The sequence below is a fragment of the Trichechus manatus genome, unplaced genomic scaffold, assembly GCF_000243295.1.
Source record: "Trichechus manatus latirostris isolate Lorelei unplaced genomic scaffold, TriManLat1.0 scaffold00143, whole genome shotgun sequence".
Lineage (NCBI taxonomy): Eukaryota > Metazoa > Chordata > Mammalia > Sirenia > Trichechidae > Trichechus > Trichechus manatus.
In genome coordinates this window covers 3551188-3568079 of record NW_004444079.1, presented here as the reverse complement: position 1 = coordinate 3568079, position 16892 = coordinate 3551188, and the positions used below count along the sequence as shown (strand labels likewise).

Below are 16892 nucleotides of genomic sequence, written 5' to 3'. Positions count from 1 at the left end.
TGAGGCCCCCCTGGCCTAATGAAATCATAAAAATAGCTCCCATCTGTTCAGCTCCTACTATATACATGCTAGGTCCTCTGCTAGACTCTTGCCCATTAATAGTTAATAATTTTTGAGGATCTACTATATCAAGTACTTACTGGGTTCCGTATTAATATTGTTATTAATTATTAATAAAAACAAGAGAATATAAGCTCCATGGGCACAAGGACTTTGCCTATTTTGTTCACTGCTGTACTCCAATCCCCAGAACAGTCGCTGCCTGAATGGATAAGTTATTATTATATTTATAATTATTAATATTAGTATAACTAACATTTAGCACGCTCTTACTATATGCCAGGCGCTGATTCTATATTCTAGGCATATTTTGGTCTCATTAGGAGGAAGATGTTATTGAGTCTTTCACACATACACATGTATACATACACAAAGGAAACTGAGACTCCTGAGTGGTTAAATATCTTGCCTAAGGCCTCAGGCCAGCAAGCCACAGAGGTAGGATTCAGGGGTTAGGACCCAGGTTTCAGAATTCCAAGGACTGCACTCCACGCAATGGACAACACAGCCTTCCCGAGGAAGAACTTCACAAAGCACTCAGAAAGTTGTGTGAGTGGGCAGGAAAGGGGTAAAGGAGCTTCAGGTTACGCAACTGCAAAGTAATAGCAGCAGTGAAGTTCCGTTGAAGCGCTATTTATAGGACAGTGAGTTCAGAGTCCCTAGGAAAGAGAGCCAGGAGTCGCTCCAGACCTTGGCCAGGGGATGGCAGCCTTTGCTGCTGCAGCCACATGGCCCCCAGAGTCTTGTTGTCATAGAAGCGCCCACGACCAGTGAGAATTCTCAGTGGGGCCCCTGCATGGAACCTCCACCAGGCAGACCCTCCTTAAACACTGTGTAGAGTTCAGCTCCCCAAGCATCTGGGGTCACTGGAGCTGAGGGCACTTTATTGCAAGCACCAAGCCAGGCGCACCACATGGAGCTTCGCTTTTAATCCTGTCAACAGCCCTATGAAGTAGATCATATTCTCCCCATTTCACAGATGAGGAGATGGACACTCAGTAAAATTAACTTGCCCAGGACCACAGATTGGTAAACAGCAGCACTGGATTCAGGCCAGTGTGCGTGACTCAGAGCTCAGGAGAAGCAGGGACAGAAAAACAACTCACTCTGACCAGAGCAGGTAAGACCCCTTGAACTACAGAGACCTACTGAGAGGACCATGAGCAAGTCCGTAAAATCCTGAGACGGCCAGATGGGGCTCCTGGGAGCTTGAAAAGACACTCGTAATTAGCAGGTGGAGCACCTCCCAGCAACACCTCACACCCTCATCTTGTGAAGTCAGTTTTATCAAATCCACATTCCAAAGGAGGAAACCAGGTCTGGGAGATGTTAAGTGACTTGCCCAAGGAGGTAAATAGTGGAGTCAGACCTTATTATACCAAAGTCCCTCTTCTCCCCCCACCCCTTCCCTCCCCCTTAAAGTTTAAAGGAAGATTCAGGACAAGCAAAAGGAGTATGACTTTTCAAAGACAGGATAAACTTGGTGGAATGCTTTTATGAACATCAGACTGCATTATGGGTCGCGGCTCTTAATGGATTCAGGTGAATTGCGGTGTTCAGAGAACCCTCTTAGAGAAATCCTTCCCAATAGCTAGCCCCTAAGGGCCCCTAGATGAGGTCCCTGGGTGGTGCATGAGGTTTGGGATCGGCTGCTAACCGGAAGGTTGACAGTTCAAACCCACCCAGTGGCATCACGGAAGAAAGACCTGGCGATTTGCTTCTGTAAAGAGTGCAGCCAAGAAAACCCTATGGAACTCTGTTCTGCTCTGTAACACATGGGGTCACCGTGACCAGAATCAACTCGACAGCAATGAGTTTGGGTCTTAGTTTTTTGGGTTTTTTTTTTTTAGATTTTTTTAAAATTTATCTTGTTGTTGGGAATGCACACAGCAAAACATATACCAATTCAAGTGTTTCTACATGTACAATTCAGGACATTGATTACATTCTTTGAGTTGTGGAACCATTCTCACCCTCCTTTTCTGAGTTGTTCCTCCCCATTAACATAAAATCACTGCCCCCTACTGTTCCTATCTAATCTTTTGAGTTGCTGTTGTCACTTTGATCCCATATAGATAAGAGGACTTCCAACCTGTTCCAGTTTGAACCCCTGGTGAGAATTTGCATTTCTAACAAGTTCCCAGGCTATGCTAATACTGCTGATTCAGGACCAATTCCAAGAACCACTACCAGAGTTCCCAAAATTTATTATACATAAGAATCACATGGTGATCTTGTTAAAATGTAGATTCTGATTCAGTATATCTGGGGATGGAAATGCAAATTCTCAGCAGGGCTTCAAACCAAATGAACTGGTTTGAAGCCCTGATAGTTCTTAAAAGAGCATAACGCTCAAGGTAGACATTTTTTACTAGTTTAGCTAAACTATTGTTTGGTTTCAAGAAGATTTCAGGGGTTATTTCTGGTTTCAGATTTAAAGATTATCTCCAGGTAATAGTTTCAGGGGTTCATACAGCCCCCATAGCCCCAGAAATTCTGGAGTCCATGAGCATGTTAAATTCTGTTCTGCATTTTCCCCCTTTTGATCAGGATTAGCAGGCCCAAAAGAAGCCCTGGTGGCACAGTGGTTAAATACTCAGTTGTTAACCGAAAGGTCAGTGGTTCAAACCCACCAGCCACTCTGAGGGAGAAAGATGTGACTGTCTACTTCCATAAAGATTACAGCCTTGGAAACCCTATGGGGCAGTTCTACTCTGTCCTATAGGATCACTATGAGTCGGAATCAACTCAACAGTAATGGGAAAAGGAGACAAAAGCAGGCCCAAAGTTTGAACCTGGTGGCTTAACCCTTGATGGTTTTTCCACGTCCCCCTCAGCCGTTGTCCAGGTATGCTGTCAGACGTACAAAGGTGGGAGCACCTTCCTTCTCATCAGACCCTACGGCGAAGGGAACATGGGCTCTCAGATGGACCTGCCACTCTTGGGCAGAAAGGAAGCTGAACAAAGTAGAATTGTTGAGAACGGGGAAATGCAGCAGAGAGTAGGCTACTTCCCCTGGGACCAAGAGAGGAATTCGTTAAGAGCTCCAGTTAACAGCAGCATCACTGGAGGCAGGGACCCTCCAGTGGGGAACCAGGTCTTTCTTCAGTTCAACGCACTAATACTTGCCTCCTGTTCTTCATGCTCTCTTGCCATGCGATCTGGGTAGAGACAGCATAGCTGCCCTGTGCCTCAGTTTCCCCACTTGTGAGACAGGAATAGTTATATCACCCCCTCCCCAGGCTCTCCTTGAAGTTAAGAGCCATTCGGAACACAGAGGCTGATTTCTTAAATGACTGGCAGCTGAACAGCCGGCTGGCAGCAGGATAATGACAGGCCACTGGACGCCTCCCGTCTTCCCCAGGCCCTGCCCTGGAGCCATTATGTGCCAGGACGGGGCCCAACGCACTCGGCTCAAATGGCTGACAGGTCAGCACCTGTGTGGCTTAGAACAAGGAGAAATGGTTTCTAACGCAGCAGCTGAGGCTGAGGTTAGACCTCCTAAGGGAAAAGAATGGCTGTAAGGACGTAGGAACACAAGGCAGAGCTAGAGAGAATGTTTCTGAGCCTCCTTCATAGGGGAGCTTGGATCCCACCTCTGCGTGGCCCGGGCTGGGGGAGATGTGCCCGGAGGAGGGCAACAGTCCAAAGGATACTTGGAAGACGGCGTAACTGGTCATCTCCCGAGAACCTTCTGTGCACTCAGGGCTGCTGCTCCACAGCCAGGCTCCTCTCAGGGGACTCTCCTGCCCTCCTGCTGTGCCCTATGGTCTTCCTGCCCCCTAAGCCCCCTCTCCTTGCCTTACCTGTCATGGTTGAGGCACCCAAGAGAGAGGCTCCTGGCTCCGGCCTAGCAAATGCATCAAACTGCCCTACTGCTACAGGTGGAATGGGTGCAGCTTCTTGCGGCGGGCTGGGCTGGGGGGCTGCACGGTCAAGGGCCAGAGAGCAGTGTGAGGCCCTGCCCCCTCAGAGCTCCCCCAGCACCTGAGCCAGCCAGTGGTGGAGCCCCACTCCTCAAGTTGACTGAGCAGCCTCTGGGTCTCCTGGCTCACTCAGAGAACTTGCCGCACTCTCTCCCCTGGGCTTTCCCCCACTGCCTTGTCACTGGTCTTGGCAACCTAGCTGCCACCTGCCAGGGCCACCAAGGACCTGTTTATCCCATCACCTAGCAACAGCAGCATCTCTGGCTCCAGAGTTTCCCTCTGAGACCACGGGAAGCCAGGGCCAGGCCCCCACAAGAGCCAGAAGCTGCCACTGCTCAGGGCAGGGCCAGAAAGCCCCCTTCACGTACCCGTACCTTTCTCCCTTCTTCTGTACCCCAGCCATCCCAGCTCTGCCCCTGCTGACTATTGTCCAGAGCAAGGAAATGCAGAATCAGCATTGCAGAGAAGAAGAGTAAAATGAGGCCCCAGGGGTAGGCCTCTGGGCAAGGAAAGCAGACAAACGAGCTGGCCGGCCACTCTGTGCCTCTGGCCTCTGAGATGCCGCTTCCACTTGTCTCATTGTTAGCCTGATAAAACACTTGCCCCTTTCATTGTGTAGTTGTTAACCCTTTTATCTGCTTCACCATCTCCCAAAAAGAGTTCCCAATTACCAACAGGGCCATCGAGGTTCAGAGAGGTTGAGGGATGTGCCCACACCATACAGCAAGTCAGAAGGCAAGGCGAGATGAGAACTCATTCTCTGCAGCCTGGTTCTTTGTGGGTTTCTCTGCAGCACACTTAATCCTCACCCTATTTAAGAGCAAGTACTTGCCTATGTCTTAGTACATCATCTCTGAGCTAGAAGGGAATCAGGACCCTGAGATGTTCACTTGCGATTTGGAGCCGAGGTGAACCCAAACAAGAGTTTCTCCAGGAACTAAAACATAGCAGGGGCCGAGGGCGACGGGTTAATGAAGGACGGGGAGGCAGGAGAGAACGGTGCAAGTCTAAAGGAAGAGAGGTACCACGTGGGAGCCTTGGTGGCGCAGTGGATAAGCCTTCGGCTGCTAACAGTAAGATCGTAGTTCGAATCCACCAGCCGCTCCTTGGGAAAAAGATGCAGCAGTTTGCTTCTGTAAAGATTTACAGCCTTGGATAACCCTATGGGGCGATTCTACTCTGTCCTATGAGGTCTCTATGAGTCAGAATCGACTCGACGGCAGTGGGTTTGGGTTGGTTTTGGTTTTAAGTGCCAAGCACTGCAGTAGGCACTTTCCTCCATACTCTCTTTACGGGAAGTCTTCTTACCCCACCCAGTTCATGGACCACTTGGCAGAGCCAGGAACTGAGCAAAGGTCTATCTGCCTTCAGAGGGCAGAGGTGGAAGGAAGGACTGGGGATGTGCTAGGGGCATCTCTGAATGTCAATTGCATGTTAATTATATACAAATAGACTATATTGAAGGAGAGTAAACAATCAAAAGGACCCAGCACCAGCTAATGGCACTACTCCAATTGGTTCCTAAAATAGTGGGGACATGAACAACAGTCCACCGAGCCCAAAAGCCTAGCCCCAAGAGCTGGTTCTGTTACTTACTTGCTATGAGGCCATAAGCGGCCGTGTTATCTTTATGAGAGTTCGTTTTCTCCTCTGTAAAACCAGGATAATTCCTTAAGGTTGTTCTGAAGATTAAATGAGATAACATTTATGAAAGAATACTGTAAGCTATGTAACAATACACAACTGCAGCCATAATTGTTCTGTCTCCACATTTGGGTCTTGGACTAATGTCCTACATCCTTCACTAATGTCCATCTGCCATCAGTGACCAAGAGACAAGCAGGGAAAGAAGATTCTCTGAGTTAATCAGACAGTCGCAGGTATTTTTCAGCCATCTAACACCTACCCGCCCCCACCTCCCTGCACCCTCCATCTCCTCCAGCTGGGGCCCTCCTGGGGGCCTGAGGGTTCCCGTCCTCCCAGTTTACTCCAGGCAGCAACTACTTCCTTCCCAGAAGAACCCTGGGTTGGCCTCCTTGCATCATTGCTGGGAGAATAGGCTAGATGGATGATTCAGGGCTCTGCCCCAAACTCAGTCAACAGAGCAAATCGGCTTTCCAACCAGCGGCCCGAGCAAAAAGCAAAAGGCCAACGCCTGGGCTTGGTCGGGGCTGGGCCTGGGCTACGCAGCTGTGGCCAAGGGTTGAGTCCAAGTAGGGAATAAACAGAGAGTCCTTCAGCAAAGCAGAGTTGGTTTTTGGTAGCCTCTCAGCCCACTTCTATCAACTGCAGGCCAAGACACTTCCTGTCTCTGGGCCTCAGTTCTCTCATCTGAAAGTGAGGAGTTGCCTGGGATTGTCTCCAGAGACCCTTTCAGCTTTGCAAAAGCTTCGGTACTCATGGCAGGTACCCACCACAGAAGCTGGGGGCCCTCCGGATGTCTGAATCTTAGCTGGTACCCACATTTCTCAGCTCCATCCCCTCCTTCCCTCAGCTCAGGATGGCTTCTGGGCTGAGAGAAGATGCAACTGGCTGTGAGTCCTTGACTCTATCCTGCTCAGGAAAGTCATTGACATTGATGATACCCAATTGCCACTCATAGGACTAAACACCGCCACCTCTCTGTCCATAACCCCTACTACCCGTGACCTTCAACAGCTCCCCTCCCCAAAAGGTTAGCTACCCAGTGTCTCTGATTTCCCTGCATCAGAGATATTTGCCAAAGAGCCATCCAGAAAAGCCAAAGAAAGTGCCACTAAATGGAAGCATCTAGGCAGCACCATAGCCAGAGCAGGAGCATTGCAAGGACAGGCATTTGACCCCTCAAGTCAACTCCTTTTTATTTTCTCTTTGAACCTCAGGTGCACAGCGCTGTTCATAACCCTTTGGTTCATGACACATTTTCATCATTGGTCCATGCAGGGCCCCCTTCTAACTAGCCAGCTAGTTTGTTGGTTTTAACAATGTAAGAAGCCTCCATGAACCCAACACCACATCCAAAGCTAGGTTTTAACCATAACTCACTTCCAACCGTGAGATCTTCCTCCCTTACACACACATCCATCCCCTGCTGAGGTAGGTGGGCAAGACATTTTGTTTATTATTAGTTTGACAAATATTGACAGTACATCTTTGATAGGCTAGGAACTGTGCCAGAAGCCCCCTGCCAAGGGGAGCATCGCCCTGAATCCCATGCTTATCATTCCTTTGCTTCTTAAATGAAAAGCATTATGTGCTATATATCATCTTTTGGAACTTACTCTTTTCCCTTAGTATTAAATTGCTAATGTCATCCATATTATTTTGTGTCACTGTAGCTCACTTGTTTTGACTGTAATATAATATTCCGTTGTGTGAATATACCACAGTTAGCTTCTTAATATACCACAGTTAGCTGGCCTGGGACTGAGTCCTAGAACTGAGATATTTTCTTTAATGCTTTCATTTAACAAATATTTATTAAATGCCTACTATGTGCCATACAGGGCCCTGGTGGCACAGTGGTTAAAGAGCTCGGCTGCTAAACAAAAGGTGAGCAGTTCAAATCCACCAGCCGCTCCATGGAAACTATGGAACAGTTCTACTCTGTACTACAGGATCGCTATGAGTCGGAATTGACTCAACAATGGGTTTGGTTTTGGGGTATGTGCCATACAAGCAGCCCTGGTGGCACAAGGGTTAAGCACTCAGCTGCTAATTGAAAAACTGATAGTTCAAACACACCCAGTGGCTTTGCAGGAGAAAGACCTGGCAATCTGCTCCCATAAAAATTATAGCCCAGAAAACCCTGTGGGGTAGTTCCACTCTGTCACGTGGGATCACTATGAGTCAAAAATCAACTAGATGACACCAAGCAATAATAACATGTGCCATGCATTGTAGGAGGCCCCAGGGATACAGTAATTCACAAGATAGTCACAGCCCCTATAATTCTAGCCTACAGTTTTGGTTTAATTTATTACTCTCGCTTTCGTTTTCAAGCATGTGTGGAATTTTTTCTGAACAACCGCTACTCAGTAGATAGCATTTGAAAATGTATTAGCCAAAGGAGTAATGAGGCCACTTCACTTCAGAGATGACGAAACCAAGACACAGACAGTGCCGACTATAATCTCTGTTTTGTTCCCTCTGTACCTCAGCTTCTAGCACCATTCTGGCCCATTAAAAATGTACCATCAATATTTGTTGAATTAATAATAAGCAAAGAGACTTTTCCTACATACTTCAACTAATGCAGACCTGTATGTGCAGGTAGACACAGTAAAAAAGAACCAATTGATAGAGGAATCTTTCCACTAAATGGATGCTCTTGTTACCCCCCCAACCTACCCCTCCCCCCGTCTTCCGCAAACACCCTCTTAACTGCTAAAAACCCAAGAGTATCCAATCCATTGGTGAGGACTATTGCCTTTATCTTCAAAATACTCATTGAATCTTTCTACTCCCAGCCTCCCTCTCCCTCCTCATGTCCTATCATCTCCCCCCTTGCTCACTTCCCCCCAGCCACCCTGATCTCCATTCTGTTCCTCCAACACACCAAGCTTCTTCCTGTTGGCCTGCTTGGCTCCTTCTTGTCATTCACCTCTCAGCTCAGGTATCACCTCCTCGGAGCAGCCCTCCCTAACCACCCTGGCCCCTTGCCTAGACTTCGCACTCTAAGTATCCATCCAGGTGCTCTCTCCCATCCCCCTGCTTTGATTGCTGCACAGCATTCCTCACTCTGATCTTTTCTGGGTTGTCTGCTTATGACCTGTCCTCCCGCACCAGGGTGCAAGCTTCTCCAGGGTAGGGCCTTGCCTGTCTTGTTTGGGCACTTATTCCATCCTTCTGTAATTATTTGTCTTTGAAGCCACAGCCCCTGTAGCAGTGTCTGGCACAAGGTAGACACTCAACAAGTATTTCTTTAATTGAATAATTAATTGTTCAGTGTTATGTCCACAGTTGGTATCAATCCTTTTCACCCTAGAATTGACTGAGTTAGAAGAAATGACTTTGCAAGCTGTTACATGCCAATTTTGTGGGAGTTGTTGTTGGTGTTATTATTAACTGACTCTGTAGCCACAACAACACAGTCACTCAATTCATTTTCATCTTCATTCTGGAAATAGTCCCCCCATCCAGGCCTTTGCGATGGTGGAGGAGAGACGGCTGGGAATGAACTACAGTACAGCCCCCAGAGTTCATTGTTTAACAGTCATTGATTGAGTCTTTACCAGGCACAAGCCCGGGGCTAAACACTGAAGGTCAAAGGCACTAGGACACAGTGACCACCCAAAGAGAGAAGTGCTATAATGAAGACCTGACCAGTACTATGAAGCACAGAGGATGGAAGGGAAGAGATCAGGGAGCTCGCATGTGTGAGCCAAGTGCTTTCACCAGATATCTCATTTAATCCTCACAGTAGCACTTTGAAGTAGGTGTTATTATCCCCATTGCACAGAAGGTAAACTTGAAGCTCAGAGAGGTTAAGTGTCTTGCCTAAATCAGTTAACCAATTGCTGCTGAGTCAATTATGACTCATGGTGACCCCATGTGTATCAGAGTAGAACCATGCTCCACAGGGTTTTCAATGGCTGATTTTTTTGGAAGTAGATCTCCAGACCTTTCTTCTGAGGTGCCTCCAGGTAGATTTGAACCTCCAAGTTTTCGGTTAGCAGGCAAGTGAGTTAACCATTTGCACCACCCAGGGACACTGTCTTGACCAAAAGCACACAGTTAACAGGAGGCAGAACTTGTCAGGCTCCTGAGCCTGGCTGTTTCAGCTACACCACACAGCCGCCTATGGAAGGATGACTAAAGAGCAATGCTCCTCCAGTAGAGTACAGACTCAAGTTTGGGAGGAAAGGAAGGAGCCCATCCTCCCAATTACTGTGTCCACTGTGCTCAGCCACGGGGGCACGCGACACCCAGAGACCCCATATCTGATCTGGGAACACTCACTCAGGGTTTAGAAGAGGCACTCTTGCTCCCAAATGGGCCTGGAAAAATTCCCAACTGGAGATGTACAGGCTCTGTGGCTCCTCCACCTGTCGTGGGAGCCGGTCATGACCTCAGCAGTTGGGACAGGCAAGTCCCTGGGTAGGGACCCAGACCACGGGCAGGCCAGGCTTTGAACACTCCTGCTATTCACCCAACCCATGGATTTCAGATTCTCTGCCAGACTGAGAAAGAGAAGGAAGGTTTCTGGGAGGCAAGCGTGAGAGAGTGAGGGGAGAGTTCAGAGAGTGTGAACCTTGGCAGCACCCTCCCTTTAACCTCCGCCTTGGAGGAAAGGGTGTGTGTGAGCTTTGTGCGTTAGCCTTGTGTGCAGCTCCTGTGCGTTTGATTTTATGTGGCGTGTGTGCACTGAGTTCACACATGAAGTGGTGTGAGTGGGAAGAACAGTGCCTAAGTGTGTATTTGTGTATGTGTGTGACCTATGACCTCACTGTCAGAAATACCATAGTGTTTTGGAGGGTTTTGTTTTTATGTGTTTGTTTAGGTATAACATGCATTCAGTAAAGTACTCAAATTTAAAGTATACAACTCAATGAATTTTTACACATATGTACACCCATGTAGCCTACACCCAGATCAAGATATAGAACATTTCCAATACTCTGGAAGGCTCCATTGCGTTCCTTCCTAGTCAATAATTCCCCCGTCAACCTCCACAGTAGTAACCACTATTCTGACTTGTATCACCACAGATTAGTTTTACCTGTTCTTAAATCTCATATAAATGGAATCATACAGAGTAAACTCTTTTGTGTCTGTCTTCTTTCCTTCATCATTATGTCTATGAGATTCATCCATGTCATTGCATTTAACACTAGTTCATTCTTTTCTGTTGATGAATTATAATCCATTATATGAATGTACCACAATTTATTTATCCACTCTATCAGCAATTGACATTTGGGTTATTCCAATTTTTAGTGACTATGAATGAAGCTACTATAACATTCATGAATAGGTTTTTTCCTAGATGTATAATTTCTCTTAGTTATATCCTAGGAGTAGAATTATTGCTCAGTCATAGAATCATAGAATAGTCATATGTTTATCTACTAAAGCCAGAAGTTTTCCAAAGTGTTTGTATCAATTTACACTCCCAGCAACAATGTGTGAGAGTTCTAGTTGCTCCAAATCCTCACCAACACTTAGTATTGTCAGGCTTTTTAATTTTAGCCAATCTGGTGTCTATGTAGAGATATCTCATAGTGGTTTTAATTTGCATTTGCCTAATGAGTAATAATGATGATGAGCATCTTTTGGTGTACTTATTGGTCCTTTTGTGAAGTGTCTGTTCAAGTTTTTACAGAAGTACAATGTCTGTAAAAATAGATAAGTTATTGACAAAAACAGACAGTAGAGCAAAATCGTCTTGAAAAACTCAGCAATACACACAACCATCCAGCAACCAGTCATTTCTACAATTGCAAACTAATGGCTACAATTAGCAAACTAGTTGTACCAGGTCAAATATGTGCATGTCTGAATTTTTCATTTTGAACACATTATTTAGATATCACAGAGACCCCCAGCTTAGATTCAGCAGGGAGAAGAGAATGCAGACAAGGAACAAAAAACAGCTCCAGCCTGTGAGTTTCCCTTACCCACTTTACTGACTGTTCTTCCTTCACTTACAGGATCCTGACAGCAATCAACCCCTGAACAGCCTCGGTAAGCTCAGGTCCGACTTTCTTTGTCTACCTCAGCCTCTAACATTCAATCAGTGACCGAGTAGGTAGTAAGCCACTCATCTGTGCCCCTCATCACTACCACCAAGTGTTAAATGCTTTAGGGGACATCCATCCACCCATCCATCCATCATTCAACAAACATTTATTGAGTACCTGTAAGTTTCAGTATCCATTCTAAAAGTAAGAAGCATGGCATCTCGGGAAACAAGGACAACAAGCCTAAAACCCCAGGAGCAGTGGTTCTCCAACTCATTCATTCAGTTACTCGTTCCCTCATTCATTCAACAACAATGTCAGTTCCTGCCATATGCCAGGCCCTGAGCTGAGTGCTGGGCTAGAACAGTGCATAAGACAGCCCAAATCCCTTCCCTCCCAGAGTTTATAGTCTCACCACACTGCCAAGCTGGATGATGGTTTCTTCGCCTATAAGAAAGTAAATGGTAGTGTTGCCAGAGTTACAGGAGAAAAATATGGTTAATAAAATGTTCCCAAATTTAAGAGATTTCCCTCATTAGATTTTCTTAAACCATTGATACCTACTCCTGCTTGCCTGCTCGATCAACACAATGAATGAGCAACGAACAAATTAATATGAACCAATCAATTTTTAAAAATGGCCAATCCCATGTACTTTGACAGCTTATTTGTTTCATGGTCCAGGGTCATGAGTTTCTAATGATCCTAAACAATGTAATCTTCAGCAAGTAAAGCAATGCCTAGTTGGTTCTTTGGAATTTATATATCAGTAGTCCTTGGTGTCCCCCAAAGAGCACCTGGGCTTCAGAGTTCTCCACCACCAAAGTAAGATTGAGGGCTACTGAACAGAACACAAGTTAAATTTGCTACAGAAGCCCCATATGAAGGGAGTATGACAGGGATAGGTCAGTGCTGCTCAAGTGGTCAGGGATAGCATCAGAGCCAGGTGAACCTTGACAAAGGCCCTAAAGAATGAGTACACTATCAAAACCAGAATGGAGTGATGAGGGCATGATGGAAGGAACACAGAGTAAGAATTCATAGGGATTGTGAGAGGATCAGGGAGAGAACCTGCCTACCTGGCACTGAGGGTTGGTGATGACCAGCAATGGAAAGTCCATTTGGCTGGGAGAGTGAGGCCAGATATAGAAGTTATGGTGAGCCCTTGTAGTTCCTCAAGCAGGCAAGTGACAGATTGAAAGTAATAGTTTAGGAAGCTCTGATACTTTAGGAAGCTCTGTCTATCCTCAGGTCCCTGGGTGGTGCAAACAGCCTGCATTCAACTTCTAACTTAAAGGTTGGCAGTTTGAACCCACCCAGCAGCACCACAAAAGAAAAGCCTGGTGATCTACTTCCGTAAAGATCACAGCCAAGAAAACTCTATGGAATAGTTCTACTCTGTAACACATGGGGTCACCATGAGTTGGAATGAACTCGACAGCAATGGGATTTTGGTTTTTGTCTAGCCAGTGTACGGGACAGGCTGGAGGAAGGAACGATGGCAGTCAGGAAGGCCATTCATAGCTCAGTGGGATTGTTAACTTAAATTCAGTGTGAGACAAGAGACCAAGAAAGCCTTCCCTTCATGATGCGGAAAAGCAGATCCTCCCTGGGAACATCTGGAGTTGGAGGCATCGGGTTCTGGACTCAGGAATTCGTCAAGGAGCTCCCAATAGCTCATTCAACCTGCAAGAAAGCAAGCCAAACTCATGTCCCCAAGGGGAGCACCCGGTGGTCTGGCATATACTACCCCATTGCCATCAAGTTGATTCCAACTCATAGCAACCCTGTAGGCGCAGAGTAGAACTGCCCCATAGGGTTTTCCAGGAGCGTCTGGTGGATTCGAACTGCTGACCTTTTGGTTAGCAGCTGAGCTCTTAACCACTGCACCATACATAATAGGTACTCAATAAATAAGTCATGAATGAATGAACAAAATGTCACCTTGCCATGGCCCCAGGAAAGAGGATAGTTCTGAAGACTGGTTACTGGAACTTAAAAACAATATGGGCTAACATTGTTGATGACCTCCTGTGTGTCAAGTGCTGATGATTTACAGGCAATATCACTCCCTGCCCACATCCCAAGTGCCTGGGCTTGGTATCTGGGGTTGGAACTCTTTCTTTTGAGCAAATGCAGTTTCCTAAGCTTTCCCTGTAACAGATTCAGTGGTATCAGCATTTACTGGACACCAATCTCTGGCAGGGGCCAGTCTCTGCTTTTGAAGAGCTGAGGAAAGGGATACAGACAGACACATAACCAGTCATCATTTGAGAAGGAATAAAACAAGACCTGTAAGAAAGGCAAAAGGGGTGTGCTTAAGAGAACAGAGCAAAGTGCAATTCATTTATTCATTCAACAACTATTTGTTAAGTGTCTATTACGGGCCAGGCGCTGTTCTAGGCACTGGGGATAAAGCTGTGAACAAAACAGACAAAAATTCTTATCTTCATGGGGTCTTTGATTTAGGGAGGGTTGAGAGGGGGCAGAAAATATACAAAATATGTAACATATAGAGTATGCTAGAGGTGATAAATGCTTTAGAAAAAATAAAGCAAGGAAGGAGGATAGGAAATGTTGAAAGACCGCATTGTAAACAGGGAGATCAAGGAAAGCCTCACTAAGACAGTGACGTTTGAAGAAGAGCTTGGAGGAGGTGAGGGAATATGCCATGTGCAGGCGGTGGTGGGGGCGGGGAGGAGAGCAGGCCTACTGCTTTCTAGGGTTTCTCAAGGCTGCCTAGAGCAGAGGGAGCAAGGAGGGGAGTAGGAGAGAAGCTCAGAGAGGTAACAGGTGGGCAGACCACTGGGTCCTTGAAGGCTACTGTAATGACTTAGGCTCTGACTCTGAGCTGGGTGGGAGCCTTGGAGAGTTCTCAGCTACATTTTAATAGGATCACTCTGACATCTCTGGTGAGACCCTAGACAGCAGGGAGACAGCTAGGTGGCGTGAACAAGGTGATGAGAAGTGGTCATATTCTCTATGATCCCGCTGACCATTAGAGCATCCAAGGATTTTGAGAAGGGAGCAGGGGCGCACAACCAGTGGTGTGCTGGTGAATGTTTAACAACCAGCTCTGGGAAAGGGGAGTGGAGAAGTCCTAATTTGTGGTGTCTGTTGCTTTGCACGGTATGAATACTCCCATCATGCCCAATTTAAAGCTACAAATGTGAATGTGGAGTTGGGAAAAGATACGCACAATCTGTAGTGGCTCCAGCTCACCATCTCTTCTTGAGATGGATGGACCACCCACCTTGGGGTGAGGAAGTTAACCTAGGTTGGGAACAGCAGGCTGTGCTGCCTCTATCCATCCCAGGCAAGAAGAAGAAAGGATGAGGAGAGAGAATAAAGGTATATCAAGTTTTACCTGCCCCTTATAGCCAAAGTAGGTTAAAAGTAGCCATAGGATTCTATGTGCAGTTTAGCTTGGTGGAGTTACAGGATATGGTAATTCAGGGTCATTGTCCAACAGAAAGGTGTCCCTGGGTGGTGCGAACGGTTAAGTGTTAAGCTACTAACCTATAGGTTAGCAGTTCAAATCCACCCAGAGGTGCCTCAGAAGGAAGGCCTGGGGATCTACCTCTGAAAGATCAGCCCTTGAAAAGTTTATGCAGCACAGCTCTACTCTTACACACATGGGATCACCGCGGGTCAAAACTGACTCAATGGCAACTGGGATCTTTGTTTGTTTTCTGGGTTTTTTGTTTGTTTGTTTGTTTGTTTGTCCAACAGAAAACAGATGCCACAAACCTCTGTCTCATTCTTCGGGGTTTCTCGGAGCTGTCAAAATTCCTGCCCAGCTTTCCCTGGAGGAAGAGTCCCCATGGCACCTCTCCAGCTATTTTGCCCACCAGGAGAGGGGACTTAAAAGAACCCATCTCTTACACTTCCTGAGAATTTAACTTTTCAAAGCCCTTCCCATTTACCGTCTTCCTGGCTAACCATGCAAAGTGGGCAATGTAGCAATTATTATTTCTATTTTAGGTAGCAGTAGGTTCCTGCATGGTCTCCTAACTCCAGCCTCTTTTGCTCCAATCCATATCTTCCCTGATGAAAGATTCATCTTCCTAAATAGTCATTTGATTATGTTGTTCCACTGCTCAAAAACTTTCAATGGCTCCTCACTGCCTTCGGGATAAAATCCAAGTCCCTTTGCTTGGCGTTCAAGACTCTCCACAACTGACTTTGCCCAGTCCTGCCCCAACCACATGCTTTACCATCTTAGAGTCCAGGCACACCGGGCAGTTTACAATTCTCTACCTCCGTGCCTTTGCCTGAGCTGACCCAGCCTCCCCTCTCCCCCATCGCTACCCACAGAGGCCCGTTTAAACGCCACCTCCTCGGTGTGCTTTCACCGGTCTGCCTTTGATGCTGTCTCCGTTATAACACAATCATCTTTGGCCTGGTGCAACTGGCATCTGGGTCTCTGTTTGCCTTTTCCCCCAAATTGTAATCTCCTTAAAGACACGGGCCATGCTAGGGACTCACTATTGAATTGAATTGTAGATAAAGATCATTAGAACACATTCATTCACAAGTATTTACTAAACTTCTGGGTCATGCAAATGGTTAATGTGGTCCACTGCTTACTGAGAGGTTGGAGGTTCGAGTTCACTCAGAGGCATCTCGGAAGAAAGGCCTGGTGATCCATTTCCGAAAAATCAGCCACTGAGAACCCTGTGGAGGACAGTTCAACTCTGACACACATGGGATTGCCATGAGTCAGAATTGACTCAATGGCAACTGGTTTGGTTTTCAGTCAAGCACATGCTGTGCTGGAGGTCCCTGCCCTCCTTGAGCTTATAGTTTAATCAAAAGATAAGTCAGGAAAGAGGATAAATGATATTCAGTGACTGGCTATGTGCCAAAGTACATGTCTGAGGGGCTCAGAGCTCTCCTAGGGCAGGTACAGGTCAGGATGAACGGGGTAGAGCATACTAGAACAGGCTAAGTTACAAGAAAGGGAAGACGGCATGAGCTGGAGGCTCATTTGAGGAGTGCTTGGGTCAGACTTGAAAGATGAATAAGCCTGGCTGAGCGAATGGAGGCAGGGTAACTTTGTGCTGATGAAGTTAAGCCTTGTCTGCAGGAATAACCTCCCAGCACTGACCAAAATGGTCCCCAAAGCATTGCTGGGGCTCAAACCCTATCTTAGCTATCTAGTGCTGCTATAACAGAAATACCACAAGCGCATGGCTTTAATAAACAGAAGTTTATTCTTTCACAGTCTAAGAGGCTAGAAGTC

At 46.6% G+C, this 16892-nt stretch overlaps 1 protein-coding gene across 1 annotated transcript in view; it reads left to right on the top strand.

The window, feature by feature from the left end:
- The first annotated feature begins 555 nt into the window (after positions 1-555).
- The window catches only part of TMPRSS4 (transmembrane serine protease 4), a 54231-nt gene continuing 37894 nt past the window's right edge, over positions 556-16892 (top strand). Inside the window, exons 1-2 of the mRNA XM_012558174.1 lie at positions 556-609; positions 11618-11651. Of these exons, the coding sequence (XP_012413628.1) occupies positions 556-609; positions 11618-11651 (88 nt within the window). The remainder of the gene's footprint in view (positions 610-11617; positions 11652-16892) is intronic.